Source organism: Kogia breviceps, chromosome 11, assembly GCF_026419965.1.
Source record: "Kogia breviceps isolate mKogBre1 chromosome 11, mKogBre1 haplotype 1, whole genome shotgun sequence".
NCBI lineage: Eukaryota > Metazoa > Chordata > Mammalia > Artiodactyla > Physeteridae > Kogia > Kogia breviceps.
The window spans coordinates 5,758,041-5,776,518 of record NC_081320.1 but is presented as its reverse complement, the minus strand read 5'-3'; the positions used below and the strand labels follow the sequence as shown (position 1 = coordinate 5,776,518).

At 53.1% G+C, this 18,478-nt stretch overlaps 1 protein-coding gene across 1 annotated transcript in view; it reads right to left on the bottom strand.

The window, feature by feature from the left end:
- Positions 1 to 2,556: 2,556 nt before the first annotated feature.
- RFX8 (regulatory factor X8) overlaps positions 2,557 to 18,478 on the bottom strand; it is a 52,178-nt gene continuing 36,256 nt past the window's right edge. Inside the window, 8 exon segments of the mRNA XM_067007084.1 lie at positions 2,557 to 4,670; positions 4,673 to 4,786; positions 6,172 to 6,230; positions 9,628 to 9,742; positions 12,497 to 12,574; positions 13,179 to 13,289; positions 17,242 to 17,264; positions 17,788 to 17,828. Of these exon segments, the coding sequence (XP_066863185.1) occupies positions 4,557 to 4,670; positions 4,673 to 4,786; positions 6,172 to 6,230; positions 9,628 to 9,742; positions 12,497 to 12,574; positions 13,179 to 13,289; positions 17,242 to 17,264; positions 17,788 to 17,828 (655 nt within the window). The 3' untranslated portion in view covers positions 2,557 to 4,556.

Below are 18,478 nucleotides of genomic sequence, written 5' to 3'. Positions count from 1 at the left end.
AGTGACAATAGTCTGTGGGTGTTTTTTTTTTTTTTTTTTTTTTTTTTTTTTTTTTATCAGCCAGGTTGTTTTACAAAAACAAGCCCTTCAAAGGCAGGCAGTTACAAAACCACCATTTTTCGAAGACGCCTCACTCGTGACGCTGCACGGGTGAGGTCGGAAACACCGCGTTACGCGGTCTTGCACGCAGGACCGGTACCAACGGTCTCAGTGGGCTCAGCGGGGGTGAAGTGGAGGCTGCGTGAGTGTCTGAAACAAGGACCGGAGGATGGAGAGCTTCGTCCTGTCGAATGAATCGCTGTCTCTGCAGCTACGCACCCACGCACGTTACCACTGGTACAAGTGAGCTTTGCCGAGGGCCAAGGAGGGGGAATCAAAACCACACAGAATCTGGAAAGACTATATCCAAGGAGCAAAGAATGGAAACAGACACCTGCCAAGGCTTGGAACCAGCTTTCAAGCTCCTTCCTGGGTTTGCTGGGGGAGATGGAGGGGGCAGGAGGACACGTGGCTGGAGGCGTGAGGAGAAAACCCGAGTCACGTTCTGGCCCCAGGCCCTCCAGGTCCTTGCTCTCTGCTGCAGAGACGTCCCCTTCTTCCCTAGACCGGTCCCCCACTTTCCCTACGCCCACTCCTTTCCTGCCGTCCTGTCTCGGGAACGGTGTCTCCCTTTCTCAGCTGATGTTAATCCTATCTGCCTTTCACCTCCCCGTGGAACCCAACTCCCTCGGCCTTCAGGGGATGAGGCCTCGAGGGGCAGGAGGCCCCGTGTTTTGGGCCCACTGGGGCCAGGGTGCCGGGGCTTCCCCTGACAGCATCCTGCGCTCTTACGGGGTGAGTGTAAAGCAGCTCCGGGCAGGAAAGAGCTCTCTGCAGGAGGCCCCTTCGTCTCCTCACTAACCTTCAACCACGCACCCCCCATGCTCTACTCAGCTCTGGCCCCAGCACACCTTTCAGGCCTTTGGATCACACCGCACTTTGCCTAACTTGTTGGCTCTTTCCGTGGGTCAGAGAAGTGGAAATGAAGAATAAGTAATTAACAGATGACCAGGTCTCCTCCCCAGCTTCCCCTTCAGTAATCTCAGAAACAAACGGTGCGAACGCGATAGCATCTAAAGGAAGAGCACGGGGAGTAAACAAGCCTGCACACAGCGGGGCGTGGGGACCACTCTGACCCCCCGTCTCAGTGATTAACTGAGATGACTTCGCAGTCTTCGGAGACGGCTTTGGAGGACGCTGCGTCCACCGGCTCCCCGGGCTGCCGGCATCCTCTGCTCCAAGCCAGTTTTCCTCTCCGCCCACATCTGCCTCTCTTGGGTACTGATTTCTGAGCTGCGAGCAGCTGGGCCTGATTTGGTAAAGTGACTGCTTGATGAGGGTGAAGGTGACAGTCAAGCCAACGGGCCTACTGAGAAGTCAGTGCAAGTGACAGTCCAGCAGAGGGACCCAAACCCGCCCGCGTCCAACACCAACTCATCTTGGCTTCTGTGAGCCCAAGCCTGACACCCTACTGGGACTGTGTGCAAAAGCCCCGGATGAGCACCGTTCTCCCCAAACAGACAAACCCGCCTCCCTCCTAAACACTCCTGCTGGGTGAACACATCCTCAGCTGCACACCAACGCCTACCTGCCAGCACCCACTCCCACGCCCTCCCACGCACAGACGTGCTCACATAGGCACACATGTGCTCGCTTGCAAGCACACACACACACACACACACACACACACACACACACACACACAGAGTTGCATCACATGCCAGCCTCTGAGACACCACTTCCCCATCCTGAACCCCAGTCCCGGCCGTGACACATTTCTGTCCAGAGCGCCAGAGAAAAACTTCTCCTTTGCACCAGGTCCTGGGCACTCAGTGCTATAATGTAGCTAGAACGACCCACACCCACTTCTTGTCTTTAAAAAAAAAAAAAAAAAATCGTGGTTTTGTACCTGGAAGACAAATGTTTGGAGATTTGAAGACAGACAATCCAGGAGCACGCTGAGGTCTGTTGACGTCCCCAGCAAAGAAATTAAACTGCTCAAACCTATCGACAGACAAAACAAACCCAAAGGTAGAGCAGAATTTCCCAGCAGGTATTTGTATCCCAGGTGACCTAGGGGATAACGTCCGCACTGCAGTTCAAAGGAATTCCCTGGGGCCTCGCCCTCATTTTGAACACAAAGGCTGCCTTGGGCTGGATCTGTCACCCCAGGTCGTCTGGTTCAGAGCTCTGTGGTCTTGCCTTCTGGCAGCCAGCCCCTCGGCTCCTTGTTGAAATGGGAAGAAGTAGTCTGAAATCATAACTGCACCTTGTAACCACACAGAACCCGGCTCCAAGTGAGCTCACTGCAGGATACAGACGCGACCTCACCCACCCCTGCCATTTTTATAAAGCGGGTAGTCTGTTCAAGTCCTTTAACTGATGGGGGACATCCAAGCCGCCGAGGGATGTTAGGTGAGTTGCCCAGGGCTACAGACCCTGCCAGTACAGGCCCGCGGGCTGCAGCCCAAGTGCGCAACACTGGAACTTGGGTCCCGCGCCCGTGCAGGCAGCGCTGAGGGCGGAAGGACGGCCTCGGCCCCTCCCGCATCTGTCTGAGTGCCCCCGCGTGGCAAGGAGACTCAGAAAACCCAGCGGGCCGCACGTTTGCTCAGGCTCCGTCTGGAAGATCCTCTGGGCACATCTCAGGCATTCGTCTGCCAGGGCTCATGCTGTCTCCCTGCCGGCTCCGTGCCCTCCGGAAAGGACACGCAAGGATGCCAACAGGAGCCCAGGAGCCCCTGGCAGGCTGGCGGGCACCTGGGGGAGGGGTGTCCTCCACCTACCTTTCGTCTGTAGAAAAACTTTAGCCAAAGAAGAAGTTTAATCAGAGAAGTGAGAAAATGCAGAAAGAAAGGAAAACAGGCAAAAGCAAGGCAAAATAATAATACTTTAGCCATTCAACACAGTCAAGGGCCTTTAGTTCCTCCTCAAGGACTCTAGAGAATATTCTCAGCCCTGTTCCTTGAGCTGTTTTGCAGATACTGAAACCCTCTCCAAGTGGGAGAAGTTAACTGTCTGCTGCCCAGGAGCAGAGAGACCCCTAGACCGGTTGGAACCAGAAGGGTGATGATGCCGACTCCCGATGACCTCACCACCAGCCAATCAGGAGAGTGTCCACGAGCTGACCACGCCCTCTTTGAACCATGACTATAAGACTGCTCACGACCCCCTCCAGGGCAGGACACACAGCCCTGAGGGCATGAGCCCGCTGTGGACCGCTGACCTGGCAAAGCCATAAAGCTATTTCTTTCTACTTCACCCACAACTCTGAGATTTAATCTGGCACCAGTGTACAGAGGCCAGATTTTGGCATCAGAACGGAGATTTTCTTCCTTAAGATTAACTGCAATTGTCAGACAGTGCCGGGGCCCAGAGTAGGCGGCTCCAAAATGGGCCTCAGTGGCATATTGGTTAATTTGATTGCAAAGTTACTTAAGAAACGGCCAACACAGGAAGGACACGGACTCTCCCCCTCGGTCTCCCTGAAAACAGGAAATAAATCTCCCGTGTGAAAGGTGCCCTTCCGGCACCAGGATGTAAAGAGACACCCTTATCCCCAGAGACAGGGAATTCAGGCTAAGAACAAACCATGTTACTTTTTCTTTTCTTTTTTTTTTTTTTGGCTGTGCCGCCGAACTTATAGGATCTTAGTTCCCCGAGCAAGGATTGAACCCAGGCCCTCGGCCATGAAAGCACGGAGTCCTAACCACTGGACAGCCAAGGAAGTCCCAAACCATGTTAGTTCTTTAATTTACTACCTAAGCCCCAATTCTGTTTAGCTTCTTCACTCATTGGGCACCCCAAAACCTAAGTTTCTTTGTCTACTTCTTAGGTCCCATTTCTATAAGACCTCTGTGCACATGAATTAAAATTTGTGTCTTTTTCTCCTGTGAACCTGTCTTGTGTCAGGTTGACTGTTAGTCTAGCCAGGAGAACTCAAGACAGGTAGAGGGGGAAATTCCCCCTTCCCCGGGCAACGGCAAAGGGCAAGAATATTCATGGGCTTATATGGCACTTGTTTGCAAAGTAGTGAAATAAGGTCAAAGCACCACCGTTAAACTTCACATTGTTAAAAATGACACTTGGTGCAGGAACTCCCTGGCGGTCCAGGGGTTAGGGCTCTGTGCTCTCTCTGCCGTGGGCCTGGGTTCCACCCCTGGTCGGGGAACTAAAATCCCACAAGCTGCGAGGGTGCGGAAACAAACAAACGAACAAAACTACAGTTAGAGCAGAAACTGGCAAGGCAGAGAGCTGAGTCAATCCCACTCAGGCCCAAAGAGGCGATCTGTGCATCTACAAGAGGGAGGCAGGAGGGTTTTCCAAAGGAGACAAGAAATACGGTCAATCGGCAGCCACACTCGCTCGGCAGATTATGTCCCGGCACTACGGACCCCAGGGCAGGCCCTGGAAGAGGGTTCTCGGGGCACTCCTCACCTTCTGCAGGAAGAGGTGTGTGAGCAGATAAATTATCACGTCAAAGAGGAACGTTCTAATTCCATTAGGAAGTCTATCAATCAGTGATAGCCACACCAGCCCTGATTATATACCAAACACGGCGACCAGGCAGCTGAGGAAGGAGGGTTACATTTCATCTCCGTGTTCTCCCCCAGGCCGTCAGTGCCGCGCGCGCGTTGCTTGTCAGGGCTTTCTTGGAAATATCCAAAGCGCCCTGATGGACGATGGCGTGTAGATCCAACCTCAGGATGCTGACTCTCCTGCTGTTTTTCAGCACCATTCTCCTGGTCTAAAGACAAACGGCACATGTTACACTTAACGAAATCTCGTCATCTTATCTTTGGCCTAACGCCCCCTCTCCAAATTACCAAAATTTTCTTGCTGTCGAAGAGAAAGAAGAGTGGATTTGGGTGTTTTTGCCCGTTAAAACTGAATCCTAAATGACAATCAAGATGTTCAAATTGCACACACTCTAGAACTGCCTTTCTGAAACTCAGCATTTCGAACACTTCTGCTCACGGGCAGATGTCTCAGGGCCCTGCACCTCCTCCTCCCAGTTCCTTCTTCTCTGCACCCCGAGCAAGGAGCCTAAATTCTCGAGATAGGGAAACAGTGGGTAACTGGGCTCTGCCAGGCAAGTGTGGTTCTGGAGAAGCAACAGGCCGGGTGGACTCTGCAGGACGGCTGTGGGGACTCAGAGGCTCTCCTGTCCTTCCTCGGGGGAGCCTTGGGCAGTGAATCGGGCCTCCGCTGTCCGACGGGACAAGCCTGTCCCGTACGTGTTCGGGGTCTGCAGGACGAGCGGTGAGTCACGCTCACACCAGCCCCAAGAGTAGGCACTACAGCCATGTCTGTTTTACGGAGAGGAAAGGGACCCTTGGGCCTTAAGTAAACTCTCCTGGAACAGTGAGTGGAGAGGTACGGCTCCCAGCAGGGCAGGCTCTGGACCCTGAGCGGCCACTCCAGTGGGTAGGGATGGAGGTCGTGCTGCAAGGTCATTGCCGTCGCCCCGGTCGGGAAGGTGAAAGTGCCAAGGACCGGATGGGCCTCTAGCTCAGAAGAAGAAACAACCCTTGTGGTGAAGGATGGAGATGGTCAAAGGGCGGGCCTGGCTGGGCGCCCCCCTGGCCGGGGCTGATCTGGGGCACAGGGCCTGTCCCAGGCTCTGTCCCCATCTGCCACCGTGGGATTTCAGAACAGATGCTAGACCCTCTCCTTCAGCCCCTCTCTCCCCTCCCCTAACACCCAGGAGCGAGAAGGTCGGAGCCGAGGACCTGGTGGCCCCGACACACAGAGTCCGCAGGGCCATATGCACAGGGTGCAGGGTCTGCCTGCCTGCCTGTCTGTTCTAGGCTCTGCTACAATGCCCTTCCACCTCTGACGTTGGCTTGCCCGGGACGCCACCCCTGGGGGGCCTCCCTCTGGAACTTTAGAACCTTGACCTGCTGGCCCTGCCGTCCTCTCCTCCACGAACAGAGCCTGGAGGCCGGCGGGGAGGAGGGGTGGCTTCCAGCTGAGCACCTGGGGCCCAGCAAGCTGTCCTCTGCCCTCCAGGCGGGTGGGCCGGCCTCCCTGCACAGGGCCCACTGCCCGCTCTGAGGGACACTGGCGGCCCTCACTTTTCGCTTTGGGAAAGCTGCTTTGCTCCCTCCTGTCTGGCTGCCTGAAACCTACCTTTGCCACGTTGGAAAGGTGTGTCTTTCTTCTTAGTCTTTTGACAAACACAGTAACTTCTGTGAAGAACAACAGACATGGCCATTACTGGCACTGTAACTTCAGGTTTGCACGCAGGAAGGCAGGGACGAGGAGGCGCCTGCAGGCAGCGCACGCATACGGCTGGCACACCCATCCGCCCAGGAGGGCACAGCCGTCCACCTGCCCCACCCAGCCAGGCCCCCAGCCTCCCCACCCCACTGCCCGCTCGCCCCTTCCCAGTGGCTCCGAGATCCCGGCAGGGGCGCATTGACCAAACCGCCCCCCACTCGCGCAACGCCAGGAAAAGGATGTCCTCCAGCGTCTGTCGTGTGCTCCGTGAAGTTGAGGATTTTGCCCAGGAACCCTGACTTCCCCCAACTTCTCAGCTCTACATGCTCTCCTCGGCAAACGATCAGAAATGAGAAGACGTGAGAGAGGAGGTGCTCCCCTGGGTGTACGCATTTATTCATTGATTCACACATTCACTTGCCGGGGACACTTGTGCAGGGTCTGCCGGGTGCTGGCCGCACGGCCGGATGAAGGGGAATGACCTCCACCCTCCAGGGGCTCCCCACGAAGGGCAGGTTACCAGGAGCACAAACAGCGTCCCAACGGCAGAGTCAGTGCTCCCGGCAACGTGAGACACGGGGAGAAGGAAGTGGGCGGTTCTAGCGGAAGAAGGTATCAGGGACGGCTTCATCCGGAAGGGGACATTCTGCCTGGGCCTTAACGCATAGGTAGGAGTTGGCGGGGAGCAATGGCGGGGGGCCGGGGACGACGAGGCACAGACAGCAGTAGGAATAAGGGCCTCTGGGGGACGACCAGTCCGCGGTGCTGGGGAGCCCCAGTGGGTCACGGGGGGGGGCGTGGGGACAGGGTCGGGCCAGAGGCCAAGCACTGAAGGGGGGAGGACCATGCGGGCAATGGGGGCCACGGACAGTCATTAACTGATCGAATCGCTGTTACAGAGCACTTGCTGGGAGGGGAGGGGCGTGTGACCGAGGCGGGGCAAGGCTGCAGGCAGGCCCATCAACTAGGAAGCTACTGAAGATCCTAGACAAGGTTTGGAGGGCCGAAGGGCTGGGATTAGCGCAGGTGGCGAAGGGGCCGCCGGAAAACTGGGCCCCTTTCATGCGGCCCCTTTCCCAGCAAGTTCCAGACCTCACTTTCTCTCTGCAGGACCCTTCCTGCCGCCTTCTTGGCTGGCGATCACACGGGCCCAAGGGCCCAGCCTGGGCACGTGAACTTTTCCAAGTGGGTCAGACGGGGCTTAACACAGCCCAGGGTGCTGGGGATGCCAGGCGTGGGTGAAGGTTAGACGCGGCCTGCTCTGCGGGCCCTCGGGGGAGGGAGCGCACAGGGTGCAAGCGGGGCAGACCTGCAGAGGGGAAGGGAAGGAGGGGGTGAGGGCTTGGCGGGCGGGGAGAGCTAGAAGCAGCGATGGAGAACCTCCCAAAGGCCGGAGGGAGAAAGCCGGGAATTTCCAGGACCGTGAGACACGCGACCCACACGGTGGGTGTGTGCTGGCGTTCACAAGGGCCATGGAGCTGGAGGGATACCAAGGCGTCAGATGCAGGGAGGCCGGGGACACAGCCAGCAGAACAGTCGGGCTCCCAAGAGGAAGCCGTCGCAGGCTCGCAGGCGCAGGCTCGAGCGGACGAACAGCCTTCTGCGACAGCAGAAGTGTTCAGACGCTGCGCCCTGGCAGCCGGATGGAGGGGCAAGTCACCAGGGTGTCTGGGACCACGTGGGTGTGAATGCCTGGCGGCCTGGAGTTGAGCAAGTCAGGCTATGGGCGGAATTCCTAAGGGGGGCGAGGTAATCTCTGAGCCTCTCGGGAGCCTACCCAGAGCACAGAGAGGCGGGAGGATGCCGGGGGGGTTGGAGCCCTTGCCGGCCCTGCTTGGGTGGGCAGAGCTGAGGACTGCAGCTGGCTCCAGGAGCTGTCTCAAGAGAGGGGAGGCACGGCCACCCCCCCCCTTGCCCTTTCCTACCTCCCTGCTTCCTTGGCCCCGCTGCGATTCACCAGGGGGAAATGGAAAGAGGGAGCTGATGTATCTGCACAAGCATCCCTTGTGGGCACTACAGGAAAAGCCGGGAGAGCCGAAGCGGCCAGGCCTTGCGGACTGCAGTTTAGTGCCTGAGGACACAGTTAACAGGAGAGGGGAGGAGGCCTGCCCCACGTGGGGAGTTCATCTACTCTCACAGCATTTATGCTGTCCCTAGAAACCCACCTCTGAGCTTGGAGATCTGTAAGAGGGCTGGAAAACCTTCCAAAACCTTTAAGCTGTGAGGAACCACAGCTTAAACTTCTTACTAAACAACTGGACAGATTTCAGATGCTGAACAGAAACATCTTCCAAAAAGTCATGCAGGAGAACGTCCTCAATTCCCTACAACAGAAGTGTCAAGACAGGGACTTCCCTGGTGTTCCAGTGGTAAAGAATCCACCTTCTAATGCAGGGGACGCGGGTTCGAAGCCTGGGAACCCTGGTCCGGGAGCTAAGATCCCACACACCACGGGGCAATTCAGCCCGCGTGCCGCCACCTAAGACACGACGCAGCCTAAAAGAAGTGTCAAGACACGTGACTGCCGGCCGGTGTGGACGGCCTCTGGTTACGAGTGGCCGCAGCTCACGTGAGCCACAGACAGAGAGAGAGGCCAGGTCTCCACCTGCCGAGGGCTTGGCCACCTCGCAGCCCTGGCCACTGCCCACTGGGCAGGACATCAGGCTGGAGAAGCTGGAATCGGAATTCTTCCCAAGATTTCCAAGTATTGAAAACTGATTCAAAAATTTAAACACCCCAAATGCTGGCCAGTACGGGGTGGGGGGCAGGAGGGGAGGTCAAACCAAAATATTTAAGGGTTGGACACAGCCTCCAGTTTTCAACCTTCGTGGTAAAAATTTAGAAGCCCTGGATTTTTTTTTTTCCTAAGAAAATAATAAAATAAAAGGTAACAGTTCATGACTAGCTTAAGGGGAGCACATTTTCACTGTAGAAATTATATAATTGACCCCAAAACTATAATAATCACTCCGGAGCTCAAAAAACAAACCCACAAGCCCTGGCAGTTATACACAAGGCAAAGCAACTACTCCAATTACTCCTTTTAAAAAGCTCTCTTTTGCTGAAATATCAGAGGAAGAACTCTGACTCAGTTCAGGGCTCGCGGGTCACCGGAGCCACAGGTCACCACGTGTACTGGCTTTTTCTCTACATGAGGTAACTCAGATCCTCAGTGAATTCAGAAAGAAAAGCTGAGTCTTAGGGAAAGATCCAAGGCTCACGGTCCATGCGCCCCACGACCGACTCCTCAGAAGGTCTGAGGTCCACGGACACCGCCGAGAGTGAGGACTGCGGGTCTAACCCCAGCATCTGGTACCAATTTCTGGGCAGGATACAAGCCAGCACCTCGAAGGAACTTCCTCCTACCTTGTACAGCTTGTCCGTCGTTGCATTTAAGGAGCTGGCGCACGTCAGGCAATGACGTGAGCATGACTGTGTCCTGCTGCAGAGATTTCCAGAAGCGCGGGAGTGAGTCCTGCACCTGATGTAAAGAACAGAACGTATCTCTGAACGCTCGCTTTGCGCCTGGTGAGGCCAACGCAGCCCACCTGCCTCCGACTCTTCATCAGCCCCAAATGGTAACAGAATGAACTTCATTCCAACCCACATAAAGCTCTGCCTATTGGCTTTTCCAAGCCGTATCTCAGATGTCATTTTACACCCATCAGAGAGACCACCTGCCAGTTGGGCGGGAGAACGCGGACCTCCTTCTCCTGGGGCAGTTTTCTGGAAGGAAGGCTGTTTCTGACCACAAGGGGGCTCCTACTGATTACAATAGGATGAGGATCAGGCCCCAGGGGTACAAACCAGAGTTTCGAATAAATTTTCATTGGCTGATTGACCCCCCTCAATTATTTTTCAGCTCAGGAAGAGGCGTAACAGTATGAAATCAAAGATCCCTCGGGACTTCCCTGGCGGTCCGGTGGGTACGACTCCACCTTCCCAACGCACAGGGCCCAGGTTGGATCCCTGGTCAGGGAACTAGATCCTGCGCGCGTGCCGCAACTAAGACCCAGCGCAGCCAAAATAAATAAATGAAAAAAAAAAAAAAAGACACTTCCTCCTCGACATCAGGTCAGAATTCACCTAAGGACGGTGTAGACTAAAGGGAACTGGTGCGCTTCTCTTGCGCAAAGGCGCCTTCTTTAAAGACTTCTGTGGACAACTTTTGTTTTGTTTTCCCCCACGTTGACCTTGCAGAGTCCATCTTTGGACCAGGTGGCCAACCTGAGTTGTCAGCTGCCTCTGGGCATTCCTGCAGCTCAGATATTCTGAGACATCACAGTACTGACCCCAGGCAAGAAGCTGTTCCTTCTGCGCAGGCTGGCAGGGGAGTGAGGCCCGACCCTGGAGTCACCTGATTTTTTTTTTTTTTTTTTTTTGCGGTATGCGGGCCTCTCACTGTTGTGGCCTCTCCCGTTGCGGAGCACAGGCTCCGGACGCGCAGGCTCAGCGGCCATGGCTCACGGGCTTAGTTGCTCCGCGGCATGTGGGATCTTCCCGGACCAGGGCACGAACCCGTGTCTCCTACATCGGCAGGCGGATTCTCAACCACTGCGCCACCAGGGAAGCCCGAGTCACCTGATTTTAAACTCTCTTCTAGAGAAGACGTCTCCCAAGAGACTCACAGATATGTAACGAAAAAGACAAGCGTGGGAGGAGCAGGATGTAGTAACCCTTCGGCTCGCGGGTCTGGACGAGACAGCACCATCTCCGCTCACTCCCCCAGCACCCGCGTCCCCGAATCGTCTAACCCCCATGCATCTGCTTCAGCAATATTTCTGATTGGTCCCTCTTTCTCTCTGATGTCACTGTCATTGGATCTCCCGACCCAACGCTCCTTCCTTCTCACCTTGACCGTGACAAAACCTCCTCCGCACCCTCTGCTCCAGTGTGGCCCTTGGATGTCACTGCCAACCCGTCTCCTCGGTAAGTCAGGGTCTGCCAGAGGCCCTTCCTAGCACCGGCCGATTCCCGCCTCGCCTCTGGCGTCTCTCCTTTCGAGATAAATCCGGCCACAGCGACCTTATTGTCCTGTGATGCCGGTGACCACCCTGCTGCCTTTGCCTGCACCACTGATTCCTCCTGGAATCCCTTTTCTACCCCATTTCGAGTCTGTCGAACTTCTGCTTTTCTAAGAGAGTTGCCAGCAACGTGGCCTCCCCGGGGGAGCCTGCTCCAGCCGTCTCTGTTCCTCTTCCCTTGGGCACCCAGAACGGTCCATCACACTGCGTTCTAGAACTTTCCATATGGCATCCTATTCATTGGCTTACATCGTTCCTTTCAGTGCCAGGCTATAAGCTTCTCCAGCCTCCTGGGGAATACCTTCCTAGTTCCAGAAACGGTGCTGGTCACAGGGTAAGAATTCAGTTAGTACTTGATGAAGCAATGAAGGCAAGAAGAAATAGACTTTAAAAAAAAATTTTTTTTGGCCACGCCATACAGCATGTGGGATCTTAGTTCCCTGACCAGGGATCAAACCCACGTCCCCTGCATTGGAAGGGTGGAGTCTTAACCACTGGACCGCCAGGGAAGTTCCAAGAAGGAATGGATTAGCTCTCCAACGTGCATGGATGTTTATAACATGGCATTAATAGGCCAGGGTCCACTCTGAAGACAGCGTGGTCCCTCCCTCACTCCAGTGCTTTACACAAAGGACAAGATGCTTTCATGCTGAGTGAATATTATCTCCCAAAGCTGAAGTGCTTAGAACACGGAGGCCTCAGAGAACTTTTCATTTAAATGTGCACTGGCTTCCCTGGATTTTCATTTCATACAGCAAAAGACAGAATTCATAATGGTTAAGAGATTTACTCGTGTCTTCCACAGTCAATTCTAGACTAAAATCCAATCATCATGATACCCGTGTCAGAGAGCCCCGCTTCGAACTGCTTCTTGTTCAGTTAGCAAGTATCAATAACGGTTCTGAAGCAACACTGAGAATTCCAGGGTAAATAACGTTACCAATACTGTATTCCAAATCAGCTGGAATTAGGGTCTAAAAATAGCTGAGCTTTTATTTAAGGCGTAAAGTGATCCATATGAGCACACTGGAACATTTCCAGATGATTAAACTGAATAAAAATAGCACCTTCAAGAGCTCACTGACTATAAAATAGCTGCATTCTAAGCACTTCAGTCAATGAATTCCCACTAGACATCCCTCGAGGGGTCTTTTCAAGTAGAAAGGTTAAGAACAAGTCATAAATGCTGGTATTTTGCAGATAAAACCTACTCTCTCGAGTTCTTGGCTCCTCACGTTCTGCAAAATGTCTTGACGGTCGTTGCAGCATCCATCAGCAAGAAAGGCCATCTAGGAAGCATATGGAGAATCATTTCAGTCTGCAGCCCGCTTCCAGAATGAACTGCTCCTCCAAGACCTTTCCAAGGCCCTACGATGCCGCTTGTGTTGCCATTTGGCTATGACAGCGGCCGGGCTCTTTCCTGGGGCCGTGTGTTTTTTAGCTCCGCGGAGTAAATGCGTACCTTATTGGCCTGAAATTGATGTAGTTCCATTTTTGATGCCATAACTCATACGTTTCCAGGATCTGCACCCCCCACTCTAAAGGCCACCGATCTTTGACACCTGTCTCTCCTAACCCCAATTTCTCCCTCCACATCCCCCAGCCCAGGTTCTAGGACATGCACACATGTGTTCCCTGCTCTGTCACGGGGAGGCCCTCATTCTAGAAGACAACGTGGCCCCGCGTGGAGCCTTCCTATAGGACGTGCACAGAAGCCCTGCATTTCCTGAGCACCACCAAGCCCGGGAGGGACTGCTGGCTCTCCCTGGTCTGGGAGAAGGCAAACACTAGTCCATCTGCTACGACTACGATCACAGGCAAACTAAGAAGCCATTTACGGCCCCCCGGCCGCCAAGGCGTGAACGTTAGTGTCCCCGATGCACGCAAGCCTACTGTTTTGTAGGAGTACTTCTTTGCCAGTTCCTGCTCCCCAAACGGACATCTCCTGAATTCAGACAAAGGCGATCCGACGGGGTCTGTCTTATTCGGCGGATGACTGTCACCCTAAAAACCACTTACACACGGGTTATTTCTTTAAGCCAGGTGATAATTACACTGCCGCTGTGGGGTAAACTTTTATCCGCACCTCTGGACACACTATTGATCCCAGCAATTCTCCCTTTCATTTCATTGCAGAAAATACTAACCTTCCTCTGTAAGTCTATGCACTAGAGTCATCGGGGAGGAATTAGGATTTAATACATTGCACTCTTACTGCCGTGTATTACAAGTGCTGAATAATGCCGTACAATAAAAATATTACGTACGAATAATCTGCTGCCGTAAATACATTCTACAGCTCTTGTCTATCTCATCGTCCCTCCCTGAACTAAAACCGTATCCTGTCTGGGTCACCGTGCCTGGATTATACAAATGGTGAGTCACAGAAAAACTCTCAGGGCCTAACGGACAAGGAAAATGAGGGGTCCAGACCTTGTTTTAGAAGAACAGATTACAGAATGTAAAACCTTTCCAACAAGGGTGGAAAAAGGCAACACGGCGGGAAGCGAATTCAATATTCCTGCCTTTTGTCATCCTCTCTGTTCTCCGCGCCTCCCCTCCCCTCCCCCCCACCCCCAGAGCAAAAGGGGAGGCATGGTTGCTCCTGGTGTGAATGAAGGACATCAACTGTACTTGACATTATTTCTCCAGGATCTTCCCAGACTCCTTTTGAATAACTTCCATTTTAACAGAGTAGGTGAAAGCATCCCTGGGGGTTGGAAGTTCAGCAGCGAAGCCTGCTGGACTGCAGCTGGGGGTGGGGGCTGGCTCCCCTTCATTTTCTCCGACCTAATGGCCCGCTGTGTGGCAGCACAGTTCCAAGGTCAGCAGTTCCTCCTTCGCTCTCTCCGTTCTTAAGCGCTCAGAGCCTTACCGAGCTACCCGCTTGTATCTTGCTTACTAGATCGTTTATGTGGGTTCGCAGTAGGCTCTTGTCTACAAGCCACTGGAGGCCAGAGCGGCCTTCTGTACCGCCAGCCCCTATCCTTAGGGCTAGGAGTGCCCCCAGCTCCGCGCTGCACCCACAGAGAACAGCCCGCGCCAGCTTTCCCCTGAGCTGATGCTTCCTTGTTATCAGCCAATATCACATTGAAGTCCGGGGGCGTTTAGGGTCACACTCAACAGTCTCCTTAAGGACTTAAAATCTGTTACTTCTCAACTCTTTTGTGGTCCTGAACCCCTTCGAGCACGTGATGAAAACAAATGACCTTCTCCCCAGAAAAACGCACATTATGCACTACAGATTGTGAAGATGGCAAGTTACACTCCCGCTGTTGATATTTTTGGAAGAAGGTAGGGGTGTAGACGTCTAAGTAAGTAAAGCAGTAGCACACAAAGGTGACAGATCAAGAGGCATCACTCCACGGGGTGCTGTTTGGTTTCCACTGGGGGCTGTTCCACCCTCAATCCTACCATTAACGCTGGCAACATTCAGGATCCTCTGATGGGTGTGCGTTTCCAGAATGTGGGCTGGGGGCACGATGCTCGGGCTGGTCATCAGGAAGGACGGGGCTGCGGCATGGCCTTCACTGGCCTGGCCACCAGTGCTTCTACTGGAGCAGAACTGAGGGATCCTCCTTTCCAAGCCTGGGCTACTTACTCTCCTCTCGCACTGCACGATCCTAACCACGCCCACTTTCTCCGCAGCACACGTGACCTCCCGCGCTCCGCAATACTCTCTCGACACTGATTCTGCCAGTATCCAAGCCTGTGTTTCTCAAGGGTGGCCCTGAAACCACCTACATCAGGATTCCTGGGATGCGTGAAGTTCATATCGCTAGGGCTCTCGTGAGTCACACGAAGCCAGAAATCTCTCGCTTGAACCAGCTCCCCAAGTGAGCCTTGTGCATCTCAAGCTGAGACCGCAGCTCCGGGCAGGCTGTGCTGGCCACCTCTGCAGAAATCCCTACACTAAACACGGCGACTTCTAATTAGAATTCAAAATTCTAATTTCTGATGCTTCACAGTTTCACCTGTGCAGAAGAAGTCATCTGAAAACATCGTATTGTCAGCATGGAAAGGGAAGCTATGACCAAAAATAATAATAAGTAAATTCACTGCGTTCCTGAAGTCAATTCCTTTCGGGCTTTTCCTGTGAAAAGAACTGATCTTTCAGAAAAAAAAAAAAAAAAAGAAAATCATAAATTGAAATCTTTTCTTCATAATATAAACAATCAGAAATCTAAAGGGAGCAAGTGTCTGGTGCAGAGCTACTAAAGTCTGAATCTCCGCGGGACAAGGCATTCAGGAAAGAATCAGGGGGATTCCTGTTCTGGAGAAATAATTCAGCAAAATGACAAAGGAAAAAGAGAAATTCTATTTTGATTTTTTTAGGTGTATTAAATACAGCTTGGGATCTTCGGGAGATCCAAGAAAAGTCATTGGGCTTATTATCATTCATTTATTCCACCCGCCTTTAGTGAGCAGGTACCAAGGGGGTCAGCCCCTGGAGAAATGCTGGAGGGCCTTCCCGTCATCACCTGTCCCTTTAGGCACCAGCTGCCACCCTGAGTTACTCTATCGATTCTCTTGATGCCTTTTGTCCTTCCTGCATTCTTGAAGATACTGCTCCCAGAAGTATCACCCCCAAAGCAAATGTATCCGGTCATTCTCCTTCTGAAGATGTCTCGGTGGTTTTCCCACAGTCTCTCGGGCGACCCCCAAATTCCCCCGCCCGGCACTGACAAGCTGTCCACCACCTGGACCTCACGTTGAGTCTACTTCTCCCTGACATCCTCACGTCTGGTTCTCACTGCCCGCACACCCCCCAGCAAGAATGCAAGCTACATATACCCTCAAGATCAACACCTCCTAAAAAGAGGATCTCAGCAACTCTGTCCAGGACCAGCTCAAGGGCAGCAAGATAGGTGGAATGACAGCCCCTCGAAAACGCCCACATCCTAGTCCCTGGAAGCTAATGTGGCAAAGGGGCTTTGCAGATGTGATTACGGTGAAGGACCCTGAGATGGGGAGATGATCCTGGGTCCTCCAGGCGGCCCCAGTGTAATCACAAGGGTCCTTACAAGCGGAGAGGCTTCCCCAGCTGCAGAGAGCCAGAGAGATGGTGTCATGAGAAGGACTCAGCCTGCCTTTGCTGGCTGAGGAAGTGGCCACAAGCCAAGGAATGTGGGCAGCCTCTAGAAGCTGGAAAAGGCCGGGAATAGATTCTCCCCTCCAGGTCCCCCAGAAGGAATGTAGCCCTGTCAACCCCTTGCTCTTAGCCGGGTGAGAACTAGTCAGACTCATAACTTCTAGAAATTTTAGATAATAAGCTTGTGTTAAGTCATGAAATTCGTGCTAGTATGTTACAGCTGCAACAGGAAACAAACACAGGCCACCTCCTCCATGAAGCCTTCCCTAATTACTCCTGGTCCACATCCTCCCTCCCTGTGGAGTTCCCAATCCCCCTGCAGCGGGCACGGGCCTCTCATAGCACACCCATAGTTTTATGTCTGTCTTAGCTGCCCAGCTACGAAACTGTATTCTATTCAAGTATAGGGAATATGCTTTTTGTTTGTTTGTTTTTACTTTTCTTTCACACCCCATTCAGCCCTCAAGAGGGCTGGTCACAAAACAGGCTTTTCAAAGGGTGTCTACTCAATGCCCCTTGTCGTCTCAAAGTGTTATCCTGTCACCCTGGGCGACCAAAGGAAAGTTCACCTCGTGATGTCACAGATTAGCTATTCATAGTTTTGGTGTCCTAATTCAAAGAGTTATAAATGTAACTGGAGACACTTTCACACAGATTTATTGCTAATAACCTATGCTTCTTTTCTAATTACAGCAGAAGAAACACTGTTAAACAGCTGATGGGTAGCTGGGTAGTTTGTTCCTGAGGACAGGGACCTCCTCTGTCCCTACACAGCGTGTGTACACAGTGGACACACAACAGTCCTGGCTGGAGGGGTAAGTGGTTGAGGGCTGCCCATAATAAGAATGTTACACACAGGAAAACAGTTGCATCTAATTCAGCAATTTCTGAATATTCCAGGGTCTATCATACAAATCTTTTTTTTTTTTTTTCTTGTGGTACGTGGGCCTCTCACTGTTGCGGCCTCTCCCGTTGCGGAGCGCAGGCTCCGGACGCGCAGGTCCAGCGGCCACGGCTCACGGGCCCGGCCGCTCCGCGGCACGTGGGATCTTCCCGGACCGGGGCACGAACCCGCGTCCCCTGCATCGGCAGGCGGACTCTCAACCACTGCACCACCAGGGAAGCCCATACAAATCTATTTTATTCAACACTCACTGCTCTTTCTTCTTGAAGAATGCTGTTATAGGGCTTCCCTGGTGGCGCAGTGGTTGAGAGTCCGCCTGCCGATGCAGGGGTCACGGGTTCGTGCCCTGGTCCGGGAGGATCCCACGTGCCGCGGAGCGGCTGGGCCCGTGAGCCATGGCCGCTGCGCCTGCGCGTCCGGAGCCTGTGCTCCGCAACGGGAGAGGCCACAGCAGTGAGAGGCCCGCATACCGCAAAAAAAAAAAAAAAAAAAAAAAAAAAGAATGCTGTTATAATTAGTAGATTTTTCAGAGGCAATGACGTCTCCACTGTGACATAACAGATAACAAAGAAATAATTTCAGTTAGACACGCGTATAGTTTCTTTTGCAGTGAGGTTATTTGTTGGGGGGTAACTTTGATTTCAAAACCCTCCTCCAAGTTTCTTTCCACAGCTGCTGATTATCACCTGCTTAGTTTTTTTTTTTTTAAATCCATTTCTGTAACTGGGACAACCACGTATTTATTTTTATAGGTTTATTCCCTTCAGAAGCGAGAATATGATGTCATCATGGGTAGGACTTGCTCCAGTGAGAAAAGAAAAATTATCATGGAAATGAAGGCTTCTATTTTCTGATTTGGGGCTTTGAAAATGATCTCCTCAGAAACGACAACATCCTCTGAGTTGATGGGTGAAGCAGGGCAGCGTCACAGAACAAGGAAACTGAGAATGAATAATAAGATGTAAGTTCCACGTCACCATGCCTCTTGGCTTCATATATCGCACTGGAGACATTTATTTATATGTCGCAGAGAACAGATTCAGTTCTATCCGTGCGGTGTGGTGCATTTCCCCTTTAATTGTGGGCATCGAGAAACTGGGAGCCCAGGGTCCCCCACTCTGCACAGGAAACGTGCATCCTCCAGATGCCGGAGGTGGTGGCTTCTCCACGCCCTGCCCAGAGCTGTGGCCGTGCCTT